General features: G+C 40.4%; 1 protein-coding gene across 6 annotated transcripts in view; it reads left to right on the top strand.

Moving 5' to 3' along the window:
* Positions 1-20,078, top strand: part of Ryr2 (ryanodine receptor 2) — a 568,461-nt gene that overhangs the window by 403,900 nt on the left and 144,483 nt on the right. For all 6 annotated transcript variants that reach the window (XM_085831287.1, XM_085831288.1, XM_085831289.1 and 3 more), the window contains exons 47-56: positions 3,577-3,682; positions 6,162-6,282; positions 8,377-8,546; positions 10,179-10,399; positions 10,548-10,638; positions 11,740-11,880; positions 12,663-12,826; positions 14,863-14,941; positions 17,639-17,728; positions 18,125-18,262. In XM_085831287.1, coding sequence (XP_085687413.1) covers positions 3,577-3,682; positions 6,162-6,282; positions 8,377-8,546; positions 10,179-10,399; positions 10,548-10,638; positions 11,740-11,880; positions 12,663-12,826; positions 14,863-14,941; positions 17,639-17,728; positions 18,125-18,262 — 1,321 coding nt within the window. The remainder of the gene's footprint in view (positions 1-3,576; positions 3,683-6,161; positions 6,283-8,376; positions 8,547-10,178; positions 10,400-10,547; positions 10,639-11,739; positions 11,881-12,662; positions 12,827-14,862; positions 14,942-17,638; positions 17,729-18,124; positions 18,263-20,078) is intronic.

Here is a 20,078-nt window from a genome sequence, read left to right on the forward strand (position 1 = left end):
TGCACGTACACACACATCCTTACATATACAGGGGCTAGAGGGAGGTATTGGTTGTCCTACTCTCTCACTTTTTAGCTCATTCTCTGAGACAGCCACTCACTGAATTAAGAACTAGGCTGGCAGCTCAAAAGCCCTAGCAACCTCCCTGAATTGGCTCCTCTCCCAGCCCTGGGGTGACAGGTATGCATGACCATATCTGGATTTTTATGTGGGTCCTGGTGATTTGAACTGAGGTCTTTATACTTGAGTTGTAAGCTCTATTTCTCACAGAACTATTGATTCAGCCGCCCAAGATGAGTTTCTGTAGTTTTTATAATATCATTAGATAGAGAAAGAGACCTTTAGTAAGGAAATAGGGGACTCATTTCCTGAGTACCATGGTAAAAGAAAGGAAAACAGATACAATTCAGAGGAGCAGAATGCTTGGCTAATGTACAGAAGAGAGATGTGTGTCAGAAGACACTGACGCTATTCTAGTACAGTCATAAGGCAATGTAGATGGGCATGTTTTTAATCTGTGGAGGTAAATGTTCTCTGAGGGGGTCATGCACCTACACTGTTAGTGCAATTGTAAGATAAAACATAGGGCTCAGAGGGAACAGACTTGCAAATAAGGGAAACCTATTTCTTCCACAGGCAGAGGAAGCACAGACTTTAAGTGTTTACCACTTAGCCATAGATGGTTAATGCAGTTCTTAGCTGCCCTCATAGAGAGAAATACGTACTGGGAGCTCAGAACAGGATGATACTAGCCTGTGTGGAAATATTGGCTTGAGACCTGCCTCATGCACCTACAGTGCAACTCACTGCCATTCTGCAGACTCTTGAGTCCACTTGAGGACACCTCTTTCAAGCCACCCAGAAGGAAGGACATAAGACCCTGAGGGCTGTCCACATTTGCATTCTATTAGCCAGATAACGGAATGTTTTCAGAAAGAGAAACTTAAGGAGGTAGAGAAAGAAACAACTAGATTGTTTATGGTTAATGGAGGGAGGGTAAGGTTATTGGGTTCATAGGTGAATACATGAAGTAACACTTCTAAATGTTACTCTCGACCAAGCAGTATACCTGGGCTCTGACATGGTGTCTTTGGTTACCCTTTCTCTACTTGAGTGGTACTTGGAAAAGCACTCGTAAACTTACTTCACAATAGTCTTTCCACCACTTTTTGTTAATTTGCTATCTGTCATTAGAAATGAGCATAATTCACACATATATGTGTGTTGCATATATATGCAACATGTTGTATATATGTTGTACATGTATGTGCATTTCTTTATATGTGGTGTAAAAGCAAAAAGGAACTATTTGGAAGGAGGTGGGGTGATGGCAGGATGACTACGAGTAAAGGATAGTGCTACACATATGAAAATGTCATAACAAATGCTATTTGTTGTACACCTGCTCAAGAGAGTAACAGAAACAACAACAACAACAACAAATGAAGCAAGGGGCTGCAGAGATGGTTTGCCAATTAAGGGCACTTTCTTTTTTTTTTTAATTTTTAATATTTTTATTACATATTTTCCTCAATTACATTTCCAATGCTATCCCAAAAGTCCCCCATAGTGCCCCCCACTTCCCTACCCACCCATTCCCATTCTTTTGGCCCTGGCATTCCCCTATATTGGGGCATATAAAGTTTGCAAGTCCAATGGGCCTCTCTTTCCATTGATGGCCGACTAGGCCATCTTTCGATACATATGCAGCTAGAGACAAGAGCTCCGGGGTTCTGGTTAGTACATCATGTTGTTCCAACAATAGGGTTGCAGATCCCTTTAGCTCCTTGGGTACTTTCTCTAGCTTCTCCATTGGGAGCCCTGTAATACATCCAATAGCTGACTGTGAACATCCACTCCTATGTTTGCTAGGCCCCGGCATCGTCTCACAAGAGACAGCTATATTTGGGTCCTTTCAGCAAAATCTTGCTAGTGTATGCAATGGTGTCAGCGTTTAGAAGCTGATTATGGGATGGATCCCTGGATACGGCAGTCTCTAAATGGTCCATCCTTTCATCACAGCTACGAACTTTGTCTCTGTAACTCCTTCCCTGGGTGTTTTGTTCCCAATTCTAAGAAGGGGCACAGTGTCCACACTTTGGTCTTCATTCTTCTTGAGTTTCTTGTGTTTAGCAAATTGTATCTTATATCTTGGGTATCCTAAGTTTTGGGCTAATATCCACTTATCAGTGAATACATATTGTGTGAGTTCTTTTGTGATTGTGTTACTTCACTCAAGATGATGCCCTCCAGGTCCATCCATTTGGCTAGGAATTTCATAAATTCATTCTTTTTAATAGCTGAGTAGTACTCCATTGTGTAAATGTATCATAATTTCTGTATCCATTCCTCTGTTGAGGGACATCTGGGTTCTTTCCAGCTTCTGGCTATTATAAATAGGGCTGCTATGAACATAGTGGAGCATGTGTCCTTTTTACCGTTTGGGACATCTTCTGGATATATGCCCAGGAGAGGTATTGCTGGATCCTCCGGTAGTACTATGTCCAATTTTCTGAGGAACCGCCAGACTGATTTCCAGAGTGGTTGTACAAGCTTGCAATCCCACCAACAATGGAGGAGTGTTCCTCTTTCTCCACATCCTCGCCAGCATCTGCTGTCACCTGAATTTTTGATCTTAGCCATTCTGACTGGTGTGAGGTGGAATCTCAGGGTTGTTTTGATTTGCATTTCCCTGATGATTAAGGATGTTGAACATTTTTTCAGGTGCTTCTCTGCCATTCGGTATTCCTCAGGTGAGAATTCTTTGTTCAGTTCTGAGCCCCATTTTTTAATGGGGTTATTTGACTTTCTGGAGTCCACCTTCTTGAGTTCTTTATATATATTGGATATTAGTCCCTTATCTGATTTAGGATAGGTGAAGATCCTTTCCCAATCTGTTGGTGTTTTTTTTGTCTTATTGATGGTGTCTTTAGCCTTGCAGAAGCTTTGCAGTTTCATGAGGTCCCACTTGTCAATTCTCGATCTTACAGCACAAGCCATTACTGTTCTATTCAGGAATTTTTCCCCTGTGCCCATATCTTCAAGGCTTTTCCCCACTTTCTCCTCTATAAGTTTCAGTGTCTCTGGTTTTATGTGAAGTTCCTTGATCCACTTAGACTTGATTAAGGGCACTTTCTATTCTTCTAGAGCTCTCTTCTGTTTGGTTCTCAGTACTCAAATCAAGTGGCTCACAACTGCATGCAATTCACATTTCAGGGATCTGACACCTTTTTTTTTTGTGCGCATACACAAATGCACGTACTCATACAAAAAAAAAAAAGAACATTAAATCTTAAAGACTGAAAAGAAGGAAATGATCAGGATCTATCAGATGATCGATCCTCTGCCTGTGCCGTGGCAGGAATCCTAACATGCCCTTGCAGTGTGTTCTTGGTAATAGAGTCCCAGTTCTGATCTTTAAGGCCTGGTTCTTTTGTAACAACAACAACAAAAAACAACAAAACAAAACAAAACATCTCACTGGTATTTCTGAGAAGCATGAAAGGACTGGTAGGAAAAGGCTGTCACTGCAACTTCATTTACTTTCTGCTTCTTTTGGGACAAATTCCCCGAAAGTGATATAGAAGAGGAGGAAGATGATACCATCCACATGGGGAACGCGATCATGACCTTCTACGCAGCTTTGATTGACCTGCTTGGGCGCTGTGCTCCTGAAATGCACGTGAGTCTGTTTTGGGGGCTTGAGGGTAGCAATCTTGATGCACTCAGTCCCAAACATTACGATGGTAGGGCTCACAGCAGCATCCCAAACTAGTAATATTCATGCTCCATTAAAAATAATAGCTGCAGCCTAACTGCAGAATGAGTGTTTGTTTAGTTGAAAATGTCCCATTGGCTATAAAAATTAGTAATGAGATTGTCAGTACAAGTCATTAATAGAATTTGTAGTCACCCATATGTCTTTAAAACTTATGTGGCCTCCTTGCCTTTGAAGAAGAGATGATGTTTTCCCTGTATGGTTTGTTCTTCTCTGATGGAAATCTGTTTCCACCAATAATTGATTCCTTTTATATAATGCTTATCTCTACGTGAGTACAACTGGGCAATATTGATTTCAAAGCTGTAAGACAGACATAGGTGTTGAGAGAGCATATGGTTGCAGGCCTGGTGTATGCAGACAAACTGATTTCACATCGGCTGCTTGGTCTTCTGGTTCACAGAAGTCTTTTACCTTCTTTTCTATGCTATTCCTTGAGTCTTGAGTATAAGGCTCGTGTTACAAATGTCCAGTTTGGGCGTGGGAACTCCAGAGTCACTCACTCTCTGCACTGTGACCAGCTGTTGACAACAGCTTGAGGCTCCTGAACCCCCCCCTCCCCCCCAAGCTGAGAAGCCACCCTGGCAGGTAGTGGCTAATAGGAGAAGAAGAGTCACTTGGTTTTTGGGAGCTTCCCAGCAGGGTCCCCATGGCCCTATGCCATGTACATGTGGACAGCACAGATTTGGTTAGGTGGGTTCTTAATTCTTTAAGGAGATGCATATTTGTGAATGAGACATGTTGGAGGGATTGCAGAAGGGAATTGGGGGTGAATATGACTGGCACATTATAAGCACTGCAGTGGTGGCACACACCTTTAATCCCAGCACTTGGGAGGCAGAGGCAGGTGGATTTCTGAATTCAAGGCCAGTCTGGGCTATAGAGTGAGTTCCAGGACAGCCAGGGCTATACAGAGAAACAAACAAATAAACAGACAAACAGAAATGCTAAAAGAATAAACTAATCTGCAAGTCTATTTTTGAGCTGGGATAAACATGAAGCCAGAGCGGGTGACTCACAACACATTTCATTTCCTTGCCCTTGGTACCCATGTTGGTTTTCAGTTCTTTAAAGGCCTTTCCTTTAAACTCATATGATAAAATTTACACGATGTTCTCTTTTGTTGAAAGCAGAAAAGAACAACAGAATAGAGAACAGTTAGAATATTAGAAAACCTGGTATCTTTTTAAAACAAAACAAAACAAAACAAAACAAAACAAAACAAAACAAAACAAAACAAAACAAAACAAAACAAAACCCTTAGCCTCTGCTTCTCATGTGAGTTTTCACTTTGGTAATTGAGAAGGGGTGACAGACATTGTGCTGGAGGTGGTTGCAGAGAAAAACATGGACGCTCACACAGTTTGTAACTTTGCTTGTCTCAGGGAAAAGATCAGAGGAACTAAGAAACATATTATAATACATAGACACTTTGGGTGTTATTGTCTTGCCATCTTAAGGGTCTGGGAATGCTAAAGCAGATCAGTGAGGGCTCACCATGTCCACCTTGCCCTGGCTGAAGTTCTACCACCTTTACAGTCATTAGCTGAACTCCCCACTAGACCTTGACTATCACTTGCTTTTCTTACCTAAAGGTGAATGTAACAGATGCTGGTCCTGGCTCTAGATTTAAGAAACTTACTGAGATTCTTAACTCTTCTGATCCACTAGTACCATGGGAATGTTCTCAGCTGGAAGTCTTAAATGGAATGTCAGGATTTATGTAAACTGACACCCCCTTCTCCAAGAATCAGGACAGAATATGAGTGGATATAGAATTAATTCCTAAGACAAGAAAGAAGTTAGATACATAATAAATATTAGCATGGCTCAGAATAGTGACTGTTTTATTGTGTTATTTCTCTGGTTATTGGTGGGTACATATAATTTTAAGGGCAAGTGTTCATAAACTTTTCTGGTTATCAGTTTGTTCTGGTACCCCAAACATTATAAAAAATGTGTGAACTTTTTTTTTTTTTTGGTTTTTCGAGACAGGGTTTCTCTGTGTAGCCCTGGCTGTCCTGGAACTCACTTTGTAGACCAGGCTGGCCTCGAACTCAGAAATCCGCCTGCCTCTGCCTCCCGAGTGCTGGGATTAAAGGCGTGTGCCACCACGCCCGGCAAATGTGTGAACTTTATTGGAAAAGAGGTGGCCTAGAGTGAAGTGTATGTAATCTGGTATTTCTTCACATTTATGGGAACTATAAGCTGGGATTGCCTGCCTGTATGCCTGAGATGCAATTTCTGAGAGATGATTGGCTTTATGCATGGGTAGGGTGGACAATTGCTTTATATACGGATTCTCACAGTTTAAATGTTCTAACAAAACTACAGGTAGAGTCTACAACTAGTTCTAAGCTTGCTTTATCCTCTTCCTGTTTAGTTGATTCATGCTGGAAAGGGAGAAGCCATCCGAATTAGGTCCATTTTGCGATCTCTGATTCCATTGGGAGACTTGGTGGGTGTCATCAGCATTGCATTTCAGATGCCAACAATAGCCAAAGGTAAGACCAGCATCCATCCTGTGCGCTCTGTAGGACTGGGAGGACAGTTCCTTTATGAACAGCTCATCAGTGCTTAGCATCCCCTTTCCCACCTCCATTCAGTCAGGTGCTTGCTCACATATAGGAGTGAGCAGGTCCTTACTGCATTGTGTCCTGTGAGTTTGAGGAGGTGGTGATACTGGAATACAGTGGTATCATGTCAGTGGGTTTTAAATCTCAGGCAGTTGTGATTATATTAAAATCAATGCCCATAGAGCACCCGAGTTCAATCCCCGGGACCCATATGATAGAACCCACAAGACCATATTACAAATATTTATGAGGTGGATTGTGTATTTGTGATATTGGGTAGCTACCATCGTCTCCCTGGTCATAGATGGCTAGTTACCCTAGCAGGGTGTTTCTTCTCACAGTCCTTCAGGAAAGAAAATTCCTAGAGAGAGTAAAACTACAAAGCAAATGGTATTGTCATGAAGCCCCTTGGAAAATGCAGACCCCCCTCATTGGTGCAGGAGATATCCTGTCTCATAAGCTTTTGATAGAGTGGGGGCAACCAGTCTTCATTCTGAAGAATGAGAAGGGGCATTTGACTCTGAGGAGGCACAGCTATCACATTTCCAGACTGCCTCCTTCTCGTCTGTCTTTGAGACTAGTCAAGATCTCATGGTTGGTTTCATACCAGGGGATCAGACAGCCTCTGTGTTAAAAACTGATGCTTCATCATGGAGTCAGGAAAGAAGTTCTTAAAATAGCCTAACCCAGCTATGAAGACAGATTCAGGGTCTGAGTTGTCTTCTAGAAACTTCTAATAGCTCCACCACTCAGATCTATCACCTAGCAATGCTATTCCCAGTGGAGTTAAACTCTAAAATCTAATTTTCCTATAATATAATGCAGAGATAATATTAGTATAGTAGATATTTTTGTAATAATGACCAGGAACTAGTGAGTATCAACTGAATTTTATTTAAATATTATTTGTTCACTGATTCCAAGAGAAAAGCTATTTGGGTTTGATGGTCACATGTCCTCCTTCCAGGCTCTGCTTTCTTTAATATTACTTTCATGTGGAAAAAACTCTGTGATGCCATTCATAGACTCTTACTGTATGCTACCAGGACCAGTTTGGCATAATTATCTTGTGGTCTAATAGGGAGCAATAGGCTCCCCATGATTTTAAGTTGGCACACAGTCCCATAATTCCTCATACTAATAGTCTCCAACCTCTGAACTTAAGGAATTACTATAAGGGATGCATTGGCCTACATAGGTTGCAAGCTTTGGATATTGAGAGAGAAAATGACATGACTCTCCTATGTTGTGCTTAATGAAGTCTATTTCATATGAAATCCATACTGGCTTCATTGTGTTGATTCATCACTTTATGCTTATTGTGTAACTGTATTCACTATTATCCTATTTCATTCATAATTATAGTCATTTTGAACCATAGCCATGGAAAGGTACCCTGATTTTCACATAAGTTTAAAGAGACATGCCCTTGACAAGAGTAGAAGAATGTGCTATCTATCTATCTATCTATCTATCTATCTATCTATCTATCTCTATCTATCTATCTATCTATCTATCTATCTATCTATCTATCTATCTATCTAGGTTGTTTGAGACAGGGTTTCCTCTATGTAACAGCCCTGGCTGTCCTGGAACTCACTTGTAGACCAGGTTGGCCTCTAACTCATAGACATCCACCTGTCTCTGCCTCCTGAGTGCTGGGATTAAAGGCATGCGCCACCAGGCTTGGCCTGCGTTTATATTTACCTTTTCATGGTATCCACTCCACATTTTACCAGGTCTGTTTGATGCCTTCTGTTTCCTTCTTGGCATCTGCCAGATACTGTGTCTTTCCAACTATGAAGTGAACAGATGCCTCGATGACATCTAAATGACCTTGGGTTCAAATTGCACTACCCTAGTTCACCCGCCAAGCACACAGTTGTGTGAGGGTAGTGAAGCAGGAAAACATTTCATTAATATAATTTATTTAAAATATGACATGGCTGGCAAAAAGCCAAATGTCATCAACCCACAGATGGCCAGGCCATTGACGCCAACATGTCACCTTCTCTCTTGTAGATGGGAAGGTGGTGGAGCCTGACATGTCCGCGGGGTTTTGCCCAGATCACAAGGCAGCCATGGTTTTGTTCCTTGACAGGGTCTATGGAATTGAGGTGCAAGATTTCCTCCTCCATCTCCTTGAGGTTGGCTTTCTGCCAGATCTTCGAGCGGCTGCCTCTCTAGACACGGTATGATATGAAAAGTGAACTTGTACCCTTGACTCCGAGGTCTATGTCTGTGGACTCACTCATCCACTCATTCTCAACAAGCATTCCCTGCACACCTGTGTTGGTTTCAGGCAAACAATGAGTAGAGAGCAAATCAAACAGATGCTGTCCAAAGGAAATTCATTAACTAGTGAGACTATCTGCCTCACAGGGTTGGCAAGAAATCTCATAAGCTGCAGTGGGGACAAGAAGTTCATTGATCTATGCTTAACTTGGGAGGTCATAGGGATAGCTATTAAATATCTATTCATTATTGTATTTGTCCTATATATATAGAGATGACTCATTTGATAAAGTCCTTGTTACTTAAACATGAAGACCTTTGTTTATCCTTAAACACAAGTTAAAAAAAAACAGGTGTGTGTGTGTGTGTGTGTGTGTGTGTGTGTGTGTAAAATCTAAGCAGTGGATATTAGATATAGTATGATTTCTGGAGATTATTGGCTAGCTAGTCTAGCTGAATCAGAAAGCTTTAGGTTCATTGAGAGATCCTATCTCAAAAAATAAGGTAAAGAGATATTAAGGAAGACATCTGACATTCACCTCTTGCCTCACCACACACACACACACACACGCTTACATATATATATATATACACATACATATATATGTATATATACATGAATACATATATACAAAAAATAAAATAATATCTATCTAAATAAATTTGCCCACATGTCTTTGCTGTTTGGTGAAAGAAGCATTAAGGCACTTGAATGGTCATTATAGTTCTGTCTGTTACAGCAGCACATTCGGTTATCATTCTCTTGAGTACGCAGTGGGTAGTATCTGCCCTGTATGTTAGGTGGCCCCATGGAGGATCTGCTATTACTGGTGTCATGCTGGTATATGAAACATGGTAGAATAAAGGGGAGCATCAAATCCCATCAAAAGCATTCTAACTCATTTACTTACATAATACTAAATGACCTCCATTTGATCTTAGGTCTTGAGTAAAGAAATCCATGGCAGCAAAATCATAAAAACAAGATGGAAGTTCCATCTTCTTTGACATTCTCAAGAGTAGAAATGTCAACACAGTAATACTACAAACTCCTGATGATTGACCTTGTAGATCTTAGTAGAAGTATGAATGACATGTACAAATCTGAGATCAGTTTTGCAAACATGTTCATTTCCATCTCTTCTGCCAACAAGGAAGTGCTCACTGGCATCTTCCTCTATAACCCATCCTACTGAGATCTGAGTCTTTTCAGAGCTAGCCTTGTACAGATCAAACTCACAGTATTCCTCCAGAACTCCTTTAGGTTCAGTCTGGAGGTTGGATAGGCCTATTTACTAACCTCAGAGTTACCATCACAGATGTTAGGGGAGATGATATTATTATAGCCTAACCTTGAGCTTGGATTTCTAAACCACTTGAGAAGATAGATGATGTTGCATTTATTTCAATCAGCAGTTGATGATTTTAAGTGGTGAAGATCATGTGAGCCATGGGTAAACATTGATCTAAGGACTACATTTCCAGATGTCCATGCTGTTGCTGTTTCCAGATAGGGAGATTGCGTGGCAGGCAATGCATCGAGTTCTCTCCTGATCACACAAGGTTTTGTCCTCTTGTTCCTCCTCTAGGCTGCACTAAGTGCTACAGACATGGCCTTGGCCCTCAACCGGTACCTCTGCACAGCTGTCCTACCTTTGTTAACGAGGTGTGCTCCCCTGTTTGCTGGAACAGAGCACCATGCTTCCCTCATTGACTCTCTGCTACACACTGTATATAGACTCTCTAAGGGATGCTCCCTTACCAAAGCTCAGCGGGACTCTATAGAAGTGTGCCTGCTCTCTATATGTGGGTAAGTAGGTGACTCTCTGTGCCAGTTTTCTTTATGGCACAGGCCTTTGAAATTATCATGAAAATTTCAAGTTGTTTATATATCTAAAATTAATTTTTATAGTATGATATATGAATTGTGAGTCTTGAGTTTTACCTTGTTCCAACAGCCAACTGAGACCATCTATGATGCAACACCTACTCCGAAGGCTGGTGTTTGATGTTCCACTGTTGAATGAGCATGCAAAGATGCCTCTGAAGGTAAATATGAGAAATTCTTGGCACTATGTGGTCCCTGTTTTCTTGGGTTAACTTCTTTGACTTCTTGTTACTAATCATTTGTCTCTTAGGCATTGATATATATATATATATATATATATATATATATATATATATATATATATACTAAATCTCTCTCTCTCTATATATATACACACACACACACAATATGTGTGTGTGTGAGAGAGAGAGACACACACACACCACACACACACACACAGAGAGAGAGAGAGAGAGAGAGAGAGAGAGAGAGAGAGAGAGGCCTTAAATAAGCAATGTAGGGTCATAGACTCTCTAATACCGATTCTATAAACTTGGCAGATATAGATCACAAATAAATTTTCCAAAAAGCTTCCAAATAACTGAGAGAGCCATTCATAGTGTAGAAACTAGGATGATCAAAGACTGCACCTGTAGTTACCAAACAAATGTAGAGTCATTAGAGTTTACTTATAGAAATTGAAGGTCTGACATCATCATAATTGATTAGAAGTCAGAGAAAACAAAAATACCATGGAAAAAAAGGTTCCCATTCAGTATCTCTGGACTCTAGGAGATAATTGTGTATGAAGCCCAGGAAATAAGAGTTCACATACAGAACTCTGGGGTGTATGACTATCTAAATAACTTCAGAAAGAATACTGTTCAAGATACACTAATTATATGTATATGTGTGTGGGTATGTGCATGTAAGTGCAGTAAGAAATTAGGCCAGAAGAGGGCAATAGATAGCCTGGAACTTGAATTATATATGGTTGTAAGCTGCCTGATTTAGGTGCTGGAAACCAAATGTGGGCTTCCTAAAAGAGCTGAAAATGCTCTTAACAACTGAGCCATCTTTCTAGCCCACTTTAATATACATTTTCAAAGCTGAACATTTGGTCCACACATTGTATTGTAATCAGTGCCCAATTTGAAAGAAACATAGTATTCAAGTAATTTTGTTTTCAAAATACTCACATGGGTTTGAGAGTTTCCCTTCCAGGCACCTTATACTATAGCGTTCAGAATGCCATGGAAGAGGAATGGAAACACTGAAGAGATATTTTAGCTTGCTAATTTTATGACGACTTTCCCATGCAGCTGCTGACGAATCATTATGAAAGATGCTGGAAATATTATTGCCTACCTGGAGGGTGGGGCAACTTTGGTGCTGCCTCGGAAGAAGAACTTCATTTATCAAGAAAATTATTTTGGGGCATCTTTGATGCTTTGTCTCAAAAGGTAATGGAGGATCTGGGAGGAATTTGTTTGTATTGCTAAAGCAACAAAAGCCTCAGGTTCTCTGTAAGATCGTATTTATAGTGGGTTGATATATTTACTAATCAAGACCTGAATAGTGTCAGGTGTAATGGGGAATACCTATACTCTCAGCACAGAGGATGCTGAGACAGGAGGATCTCAAGTTCAAGAATAGCATGGACTCCAGTTGGGTCTCAGTTATAGGGTATAATCCTGTTTCAACAAAGCAAAACAATGGGAGGTTACCTGATTATGTTTTCCTCCGTTCTTAATAATTCATGTTGAGAATACATTATACATTGATCATTAGTAATCAATATTGTCACATATTCTGTGTGATCATACCACTCTTTCTGAAGGTAAAATAGTAGGAGAAATATAGGAAATCAGGCATGTGGCTGGTTGATGTTAGTGATAGAATACACTGACATAAAACAAGTTAGAAGAGAAAAGGCTTTGTTTAATTTATAGTTCCAGAAGCCATTTAGTCCATCGGAGCAGGGAAGGTATAACAGAAAGAGTGAGATCTGCAGGGTAGCCAGGAAACTAGGGAAGGAGAGGTAGACAAAGTATGGGCAGAGAGGGATATATACATATAGTGACCTTCTTCCACCAAGGCTCTACCTTGTAAAGGTCCCTTGACTTTCCAAAATAGTGTCACCAATTAGAAGTGAAGTTTCAAACACATGAACCTGTGGGGGTATTTGTCAACAAGCCACAGCAGGAGTCACATGGATAATAGCTTACCATTGTTCTCTTCCCAGAAATATGAACAAGAACTTTTCAAACTGGCCCTGCCTTGCCTGAGTGCAGTTGCGGGAGCTTTACCTCCAGACTACATGGAGTCAAACTATGTCAGTATGATGGAAAAACAGTCATCCATGGATTCTGAAGGGAACTTTAACCCACAACCTGTTGATACCTCAAAGTATGGACTCTTTCTATTGCAGCAGATTTTTATTGTAAATGATGTGTGAAGTCTGAAATTGAATAAGGTACTGAAGTGAACTTTCTCTGGTACATGCCCTCTTTGAGTAGGAGTCCCTTGAATTTATCAGATGGCACTAAAAATAACGGTGAATATACCAATATCAGAAATAGATGTGTGCCCTCTAGGGTATTCTGTGCTGAAGGAGGAGACTGAGTAGATAGCTATGTTATAATATCCAGAAGAATGCGACTCAACAAAGTGCATGAGTGTTATTTAGGTAAAGTTTTAACTGAAATGTGTATCGGTAGCCACAATTTACCCCCACGTAGCATCTTTAGCTGAGGATATCTCCAAACTGTCACTGTTCCTGTGAATGACAAGATCATTTCACCCATCACAGCAAGTTGGCCAGGATTCAGCTTCATTGATGATATTGCACATCACAAAGAGATGAAAGGAATAGCAAGTTGTCACAAAGAACTACGCATATCCTCAGATGTGGACAGAGTTGGAAACTTCATGTAAAGGTCACATATATGACCTCTACCAAGCATCATACATGCATTTAGTTTCCTAAGTTGTTGTACAAATGAGATCTATGGGTGCTTCATGTATCTGAAGTTCAAGTAGGACAGCAACTCTGAATTTGCAAGGAAAACTGCCTCTTCTCTTTGTTTCCTGGTCCGTGGTAACTTGGTGAGACTAGTTAGCAAGACAGTCACCTGCTGGTTTTAACCAGCACCTCTGAATCGGTCTGAGACTGAACCTTGAGGCTTCAGAGCAGCTCCCAGCTGATTTAGCTCCCCAAACCAATCAGAATATCAACCCAAGTACTGTCATTAATCTAAGAATGTCTTTAAAGTATACTTGCTTGTTATTACATGACAGTCCTGTGAGAAAAGAGTCCACTCCTAAGTGTTTGGATTATGTGCTTGGTCCTTTGTATCTCTTTCAAAGTAAGTCACCAAAACATCACAGGGTCACAGTCTGCATAGGTAAGTCTCTGGTCTGTTCACATACAGAATAATCCAAGGTTTTCAGAAGAGCAACATCATGCTTTGGGTGTTGATTAATGGAATCCAAATAACTAACAAGTGTTGGGCATGCATGCTAATTTACCCAGGCTTGTTTCCTAGGGAAATTATTCTTTATAGGTTTACGTGGTGGTTTGAGTAATTTCTACCTGAGTATGATTTTTTAAAAAACAAATATTGCTTCTTGAGTATGTGTTTGTTAGTTCCTAACTGATAACTGTTGATAAAGATCAGAAAATCATCTTATTATGCAGGGTTTTATTTAGAATCCAATTCTCAAAGTTAAATGCTCTAGTAAGTTGTATTTACTAGGGAGTAGAATCTGTATTCAATATTCTCTTTGAGCAGACTCATTCATCAACTGCACATGCTGGACACGAATAGAATAAATATTCATTGAAACAAGAAAGGAATCAAGAATAAATATTGTCAAAAAATAAAACATAAGTTTGTTAATTACTTTCCCTGTAGCACAAATTAGTAACTTTGAAATGTTGTCTATATGGAGGACTAATATCACAAAGTCTTAATACATAACTAATTATATGAAATTAACCTAAAAATGTGGCAGATCAAAAACCAACAGTGTCGTTCATTCATAGTTCAACAAGGACAGTTAAAAAAGAATAACTCTAAAGAAAAAGTATAAAAGAAAAGCATGTTTTCAGACTTACTGAGTACTGGCCTGGGTTTGTTTTCCTTTTCTTGTATAGTCTATTGTATTCAACTTTGAATATATTTTAACTAACATATATCTTATTACATTTATTTTTTAATATTAACCCAATAAATGATGTCCCAGTTTGAGACGAGTAGATAGAACATGGTCCTACATTGTTTGGAAATGTGAAGAAGCGATCGTTTGTTACAACTGTTTTTGTTTCTTAGCAGTTATGAGTGAACGGAATCTGAGTATTACTCATCTGTGAGTAAGCACGGATGCAGTTGCCTGCGAATTCTGTAAAAACACCAAACTCTTTTCCTTTATTTTTCTTGTAGCATTACAATTCCAGAGAAGTTGGAATACTTCATTAACAAATATGCAGAACATTCCCATGATAAATGGTCCATGGACAAGGTAAAAGTTACAAGTGCTGATGGGTGCTGCTTAAATATACCCAATTTTGCCAGATTGCTCTCTGCATGTGTATAGTGTATATTTCTGTGTGTGCATTTCTATTCATTTACATGTATGTGTGGTGTGGCCATAGGTTGAGTTCATTGCTCTACTTTATTTCCTTTGAGACAGGGTCCTTAGTGACTGTAGAGCTTGCCACTTCAGCTTGATGGATCTGCCTATCTTCACTGCCCTGAATGCAGCACCATGTCACACACTTGTACTCACTAAGCTACTACCCCAGCCCCAACTTTCTCTTTTAAAGAAAGACCTCCATTGCAGTTAGTAGATATTTAGTTATAAGCTGCTTGTGTTCCTATTTAGCTAGTTTCATCACAGTAAAAACGTGACATAATCTGGACGTTTCTAAAGATCAGTTCATTAAACTTTGAGTATCATTTCTTAATGTGTGTTTGTTTGTGGGGTTTCAGGGAGAAGTGATGACTCCACGTTAAAAGTTTACCTTTAGATACACAGTGGTGGTGCATGCCTTCAGTCTAAGCACTCTGGAGGCAGAGGCAGGTGGATGTCTGTGAGTTTGAAGTCAGCCTAGTCTACAGAGAGAGTTCCAGGACAGCCAGGACTACATGAAGAAACCCTGCCTCAGAAAAAAAAAAAATTACCTTGTTTTGTTTTGTTTTGTTTTACCTTTTAACCGAACTCTGGATTTTATATTTGTTGAACAATACTGAAAATGGGTGTGTGTGTCTGTGTGTGTGTGTGTATGTGTGTGTGTGTGTGTGTGTATGTGTAGGGGCCAAAGGTTGATTTGAGATATCTTCTTCCCTACTTTAGCTTTTGAGACAGGGTCTCTCCCTGATCCCAGAGCTTACTGATTGGTCAAACCGACCAGGGGACCCCAGGATTCCTCTTGTCTTTGTCCTCTCAAGTACTGGGATTATAGAGATGTGGTAGCTGCCACACCCAGGTTTTTCCATCTGTTTGAGGGATCCAAAGTACAGCACCCCACTTGAAGGGGCATCTTCCCACCCCCATGAAGAGTCTTAAACTTTAGTGGTTTTGTACTTTCTATAACATATGTCCAAGCAGGTCTATATAGCTTATTCAGAGTAGAACACATCTACTAAAATGTATCTCCAAGGAAAACAGTACAATGAGAAAACTCAAGGAGTTGCAAATGTTTTCACTTCAGTTGAGTTTAGTTTCAGTTTGAGAGGGAATGGTGATCACAGCTTGTCAGAGAAATTGAATTGTCACGGTACAAAAAACCCAACACCACACATGTACACATGAAGTGAAAAGCAGACAGTGAACGCCCCGAAGGATGCTCATGTCCGAAGATAAGCCAGTGGCATGGCAAGTCCCTTTCCTAGTGAGATGTCTATTGCTGAAATAAGCACCACAGCCGAAAGCATCTTGGGAAGGAAGGGGTTTACTTGACCGATATGTCTTGATTGTAGTTAACGGCTGGGAGAAGACAGGGCAAGAACTTAAGAAGGAGCAGGGGCAGGAACCGTGGAGGAACACTTGCTCCCCATGGTTTACTCAGTTTGCTTTTTTATGCAATCTAGGAGCCCTTGCCCAGGGATGGCACCACTGACAATGAACTGGGCCCTCCCACATGAGTCAGTAATGAAGAATCTGCCCTACATATGCACTTAGGCCAGTCTGATGCTAGCAGATCTTTAGCTGAGCTCTCTCCTTCCTTGGTGACCCTGATTTGTGTCATGTTGACAAAAACTAGCCAGCACAGTCTCAAGCCCTGCACCCCACTGTGCTAAGATAGAAACAGCTTTCCATATTTGTGATAATTTGTGTGATTCTTTTTTGTAGAAATTATGTCTTATCAGCAATGCCACTAGAGAGTGACATGGATATAGTGACTTCACTGAACACTAGGTGGCTGGGCTGGGTCTGAGATGCCTTGGGAGGGAAGTCCTGAACTGGTGCAGTGTAACTACCTGGTTTCTGAGAACTAATGGTGGTATGGGCAAATGATGCTAATCCAAAATGGTCAAATTATTGGAGGATGAATCCCTGAAATAAGTGATTAGGAAATGTTATTCTGAGGTGTTATTCCCTGACTCACATATTTTAAACAAACTTTTTATAGACATGCATACATCACAGGTTGGGGGTTAAGATGTGTCAGAATAAATGATGTCAGTTGTCATTCTTTGGTCCCTATAGCCGTGTTGTAGAGGATCAAACATTGGGCACAGGTGTAGACCCGGTTTGTTTTAGGAAGACAGGATGCATTTAATCTCTGGTCAAAGGAACTCATGCCAAGAGGCCACTGAATACTAAGAGGGGAACTCTGTATTAAGCTAGATAACATTCAGACCTCAGCCAAGTCACAGTGGTGCAGGCTTCTAATTCCAGGGACTTGGGAATCTGAGGCAGGAGAATTTTAATTCCAAGGCCAGCCTTGGGATACTGAGTGAGTTCAAGGCAACTTAGTAAGGTGTTGTCTCAAAATAAAAAGTGAAATGAGTGGTGGGAATGTAGCCCAGTGGTAGATCCCTTGCATACAAAGACTTGGCTTCAGTCTCCAGCCACACCCAAACAGACACTAGACCTTCATCATTTTCTTACTCCACCTTCAGGGTTAGTTTTACAAAATAGGTTCAAAACACATGCACACTTAAAATCCCCAAAGCTAATATATGTAAAATTATTTTTAACATTTTGTTTTAGTTGGCAAATGGATGGATTTATGGGGAAATATATTCAGACTCTTCTAAGATCCAACCGCTAATGAAGCCATATAAACTCTTGTCTGAAAAGGTGAGAGATTCCCCGCCCACCCCCTAACTTCATGAAGTATTATGTTTGGGTAAATTTTTGTTTTATGTTTTATTACTGAAATCTTTATTATTTTCCTTAAAACTTTCTGTATATATTTGTATGCGCATACCTGGATGTGTGTGTGCATGTGTGCCCTGTGGTGGTGGCCAGAGGACAGCTTGTGGGAGTTGATTCCCTCCTTAGCAACTCCTAGTGGAGTAAAATTTCAGCTTTTATCATTTCCCTTGAATGTTTTTATTTTTGGTTTTCTTTATAAGGATCCCGTGGTAATCAGGTTTCTTAATGAAGGTAGTCTGTTTCAGAACAAACCATTAAATACTTGAATTTTCATTTTGGGTTCATAATACCACTAATGCCTGATTTCTTTCCCTCTAGGAAAAAGAAATTTATCGTTGGCCAATCAAGGAGTCTTTGAAAACAATGCTGGCTTGGGGTTGGAGAATTGAGAGAACACGGGAGGGGGACAGCATGGCCCTTTATAACCGGACTCGACGAATTTCTCAGACAAGCCAGGTGAGAATCTCAGTGACAGATGAATTATTTGTGTCATCTAAGCCTTTACACACATATATATGCACATATGCATACACACACACACACACACACACACACACACACACACACACACACAGATTTGCTCATGCTAGAGATTCCACTCAAGGCCTCATTCATGTTAGTCAAGTACCCTGCTTTAAGCTATTTTCCCATCTCTAAAAATAATTTAAACTAAGTTTGGTGGTAGCTTGGCTGCTGGAGAGGCTGCAGGAATTTCATTTTGGCCTAGAACTTTGAAGCCAACTTTGGGAATATAGAAAAGACCCTATTTCAAGTAATTACAATGATAGCAATAATAATTAGGTCTGGGTGTAGTTTAATTGATAGGATGCTTATTTCACATTTACAAAGCCCTGGGTTCAGTTCCTGGCACCATATAAATACAGGTATGGAGATACACGCCTATAACATCTACACTTGGGAGACAGAGGCATAGGATCAGGAGTTTGAGGGCATCCATTGTGAGCTGAGGAAGACCCATTGTCTCAAATGAACAAGCAAAAGGCCATATCAACTTTTCTTTTCTTTTTTTCCCCACTTTTTAAATTAGGTATTTACTTCATTTACATTTCAAATGCTATCCTGAAAGTCCCCTATTACCTACCCCCACCCACCCAATCCCATTTCTTGGCTCTGGTGTTTCCCCTGTACTGGGGCATGTAAAGTTTGCAAGACCAAGAGGCCTCTCTTCTCAATGATGGCCGACTAGGCCATCTTCTGCTACATATGCAGCTAGAGACACGAGCTCTGGGGGTACTAGTTAGTTCATATTGTTGTTCTACCAATAGGGTTGCAGACCCCTTCAGCTCCTTGGGTGCTTTCTCTAGCTCCTCCATTGGCTGCCCTGTGTTCCATCCAATAGCTAAGTACTATAGAGCAATTGTGATAAAAACTGCATGCATGGTACTGGTATAGCAACAGACAGGTAGACCAATGGAATAGAATTGAAGACCCAGAAATGAACCCACACACCTATGGTTACTTCATCTTTGACAAGGGAGCTAAAAACATCCAGTGGAAAAGAGACAGCATTTTCAACAAATGGTGCTGGCACAACTGGCGGTTATCATGTAGAAGAATGCGAATTGATCCATTTTTATCTCCTTGGACTAAGGTCAAGTCTAAGTGGATCAAGGAACTCCACATAAAACTAGAGATACTAAAACTTATAGAGGAGAAAGTGGGGACAGGGGAAAAATTCTGAATAGAACAGCAATGGCTTGTGCTGTAAGATGGAGAGTTGACAAATGGGACCTCATAAAATTGCAAAGCTTCTGTAACGCAAAAGACACTGTCAATAAGGCAAAAAGGCCACCAACAGATTGGGAAAGGATCTTTACGTATCAACTTTTCTAAAGTGCTCCAGTGGTGCAGAGAGATAAGTTAGACATCTAACCCAAGATTACCCCTTGCTAATAAGTTCACAATTAACATTAACATTCCTGACTTCAAGGGAGCACATGTTCAGGTCAGAAGAAATTATAGAAAGAGAATGGGAGAGTTTTGAGAGAAATGGCCATGAAATGTAGGCATGGTCATAACAGGCGTGATTGCTATGGATTCTAGGGTGTGTCTGCAAGACAGTAGATTTGTTGAGTGAGCTAAAGAACTCAGGAATTCTGAGGACAGGAAAGAGGCAATAATTAATATGGTTGCTGTCACTAAGATAGCTGAGTCACAACTCCCAGTGACACTCATATTCTGGTTGTACTCAGAACTATGGTGAAGATAGGCAAGGTAATGGGCTAGCAGTGGGAGCAGCTCTAGACGGTGT

This window comes from Mus caroli, unplaced genomic scaffold, assembly GCF_978045245.1.
Source record: "Mus caroli unplaced genomic scaffold, Mus_caroli_1 scaffold_15, whole genome shotgun sequence".
Classification (NCBI taxonomy): domain Eukaryota; kingdom Metazoa; phylum Chordata; class Mammalia; order Rodentia; family Muridae; genus Mus; species Mus caroli.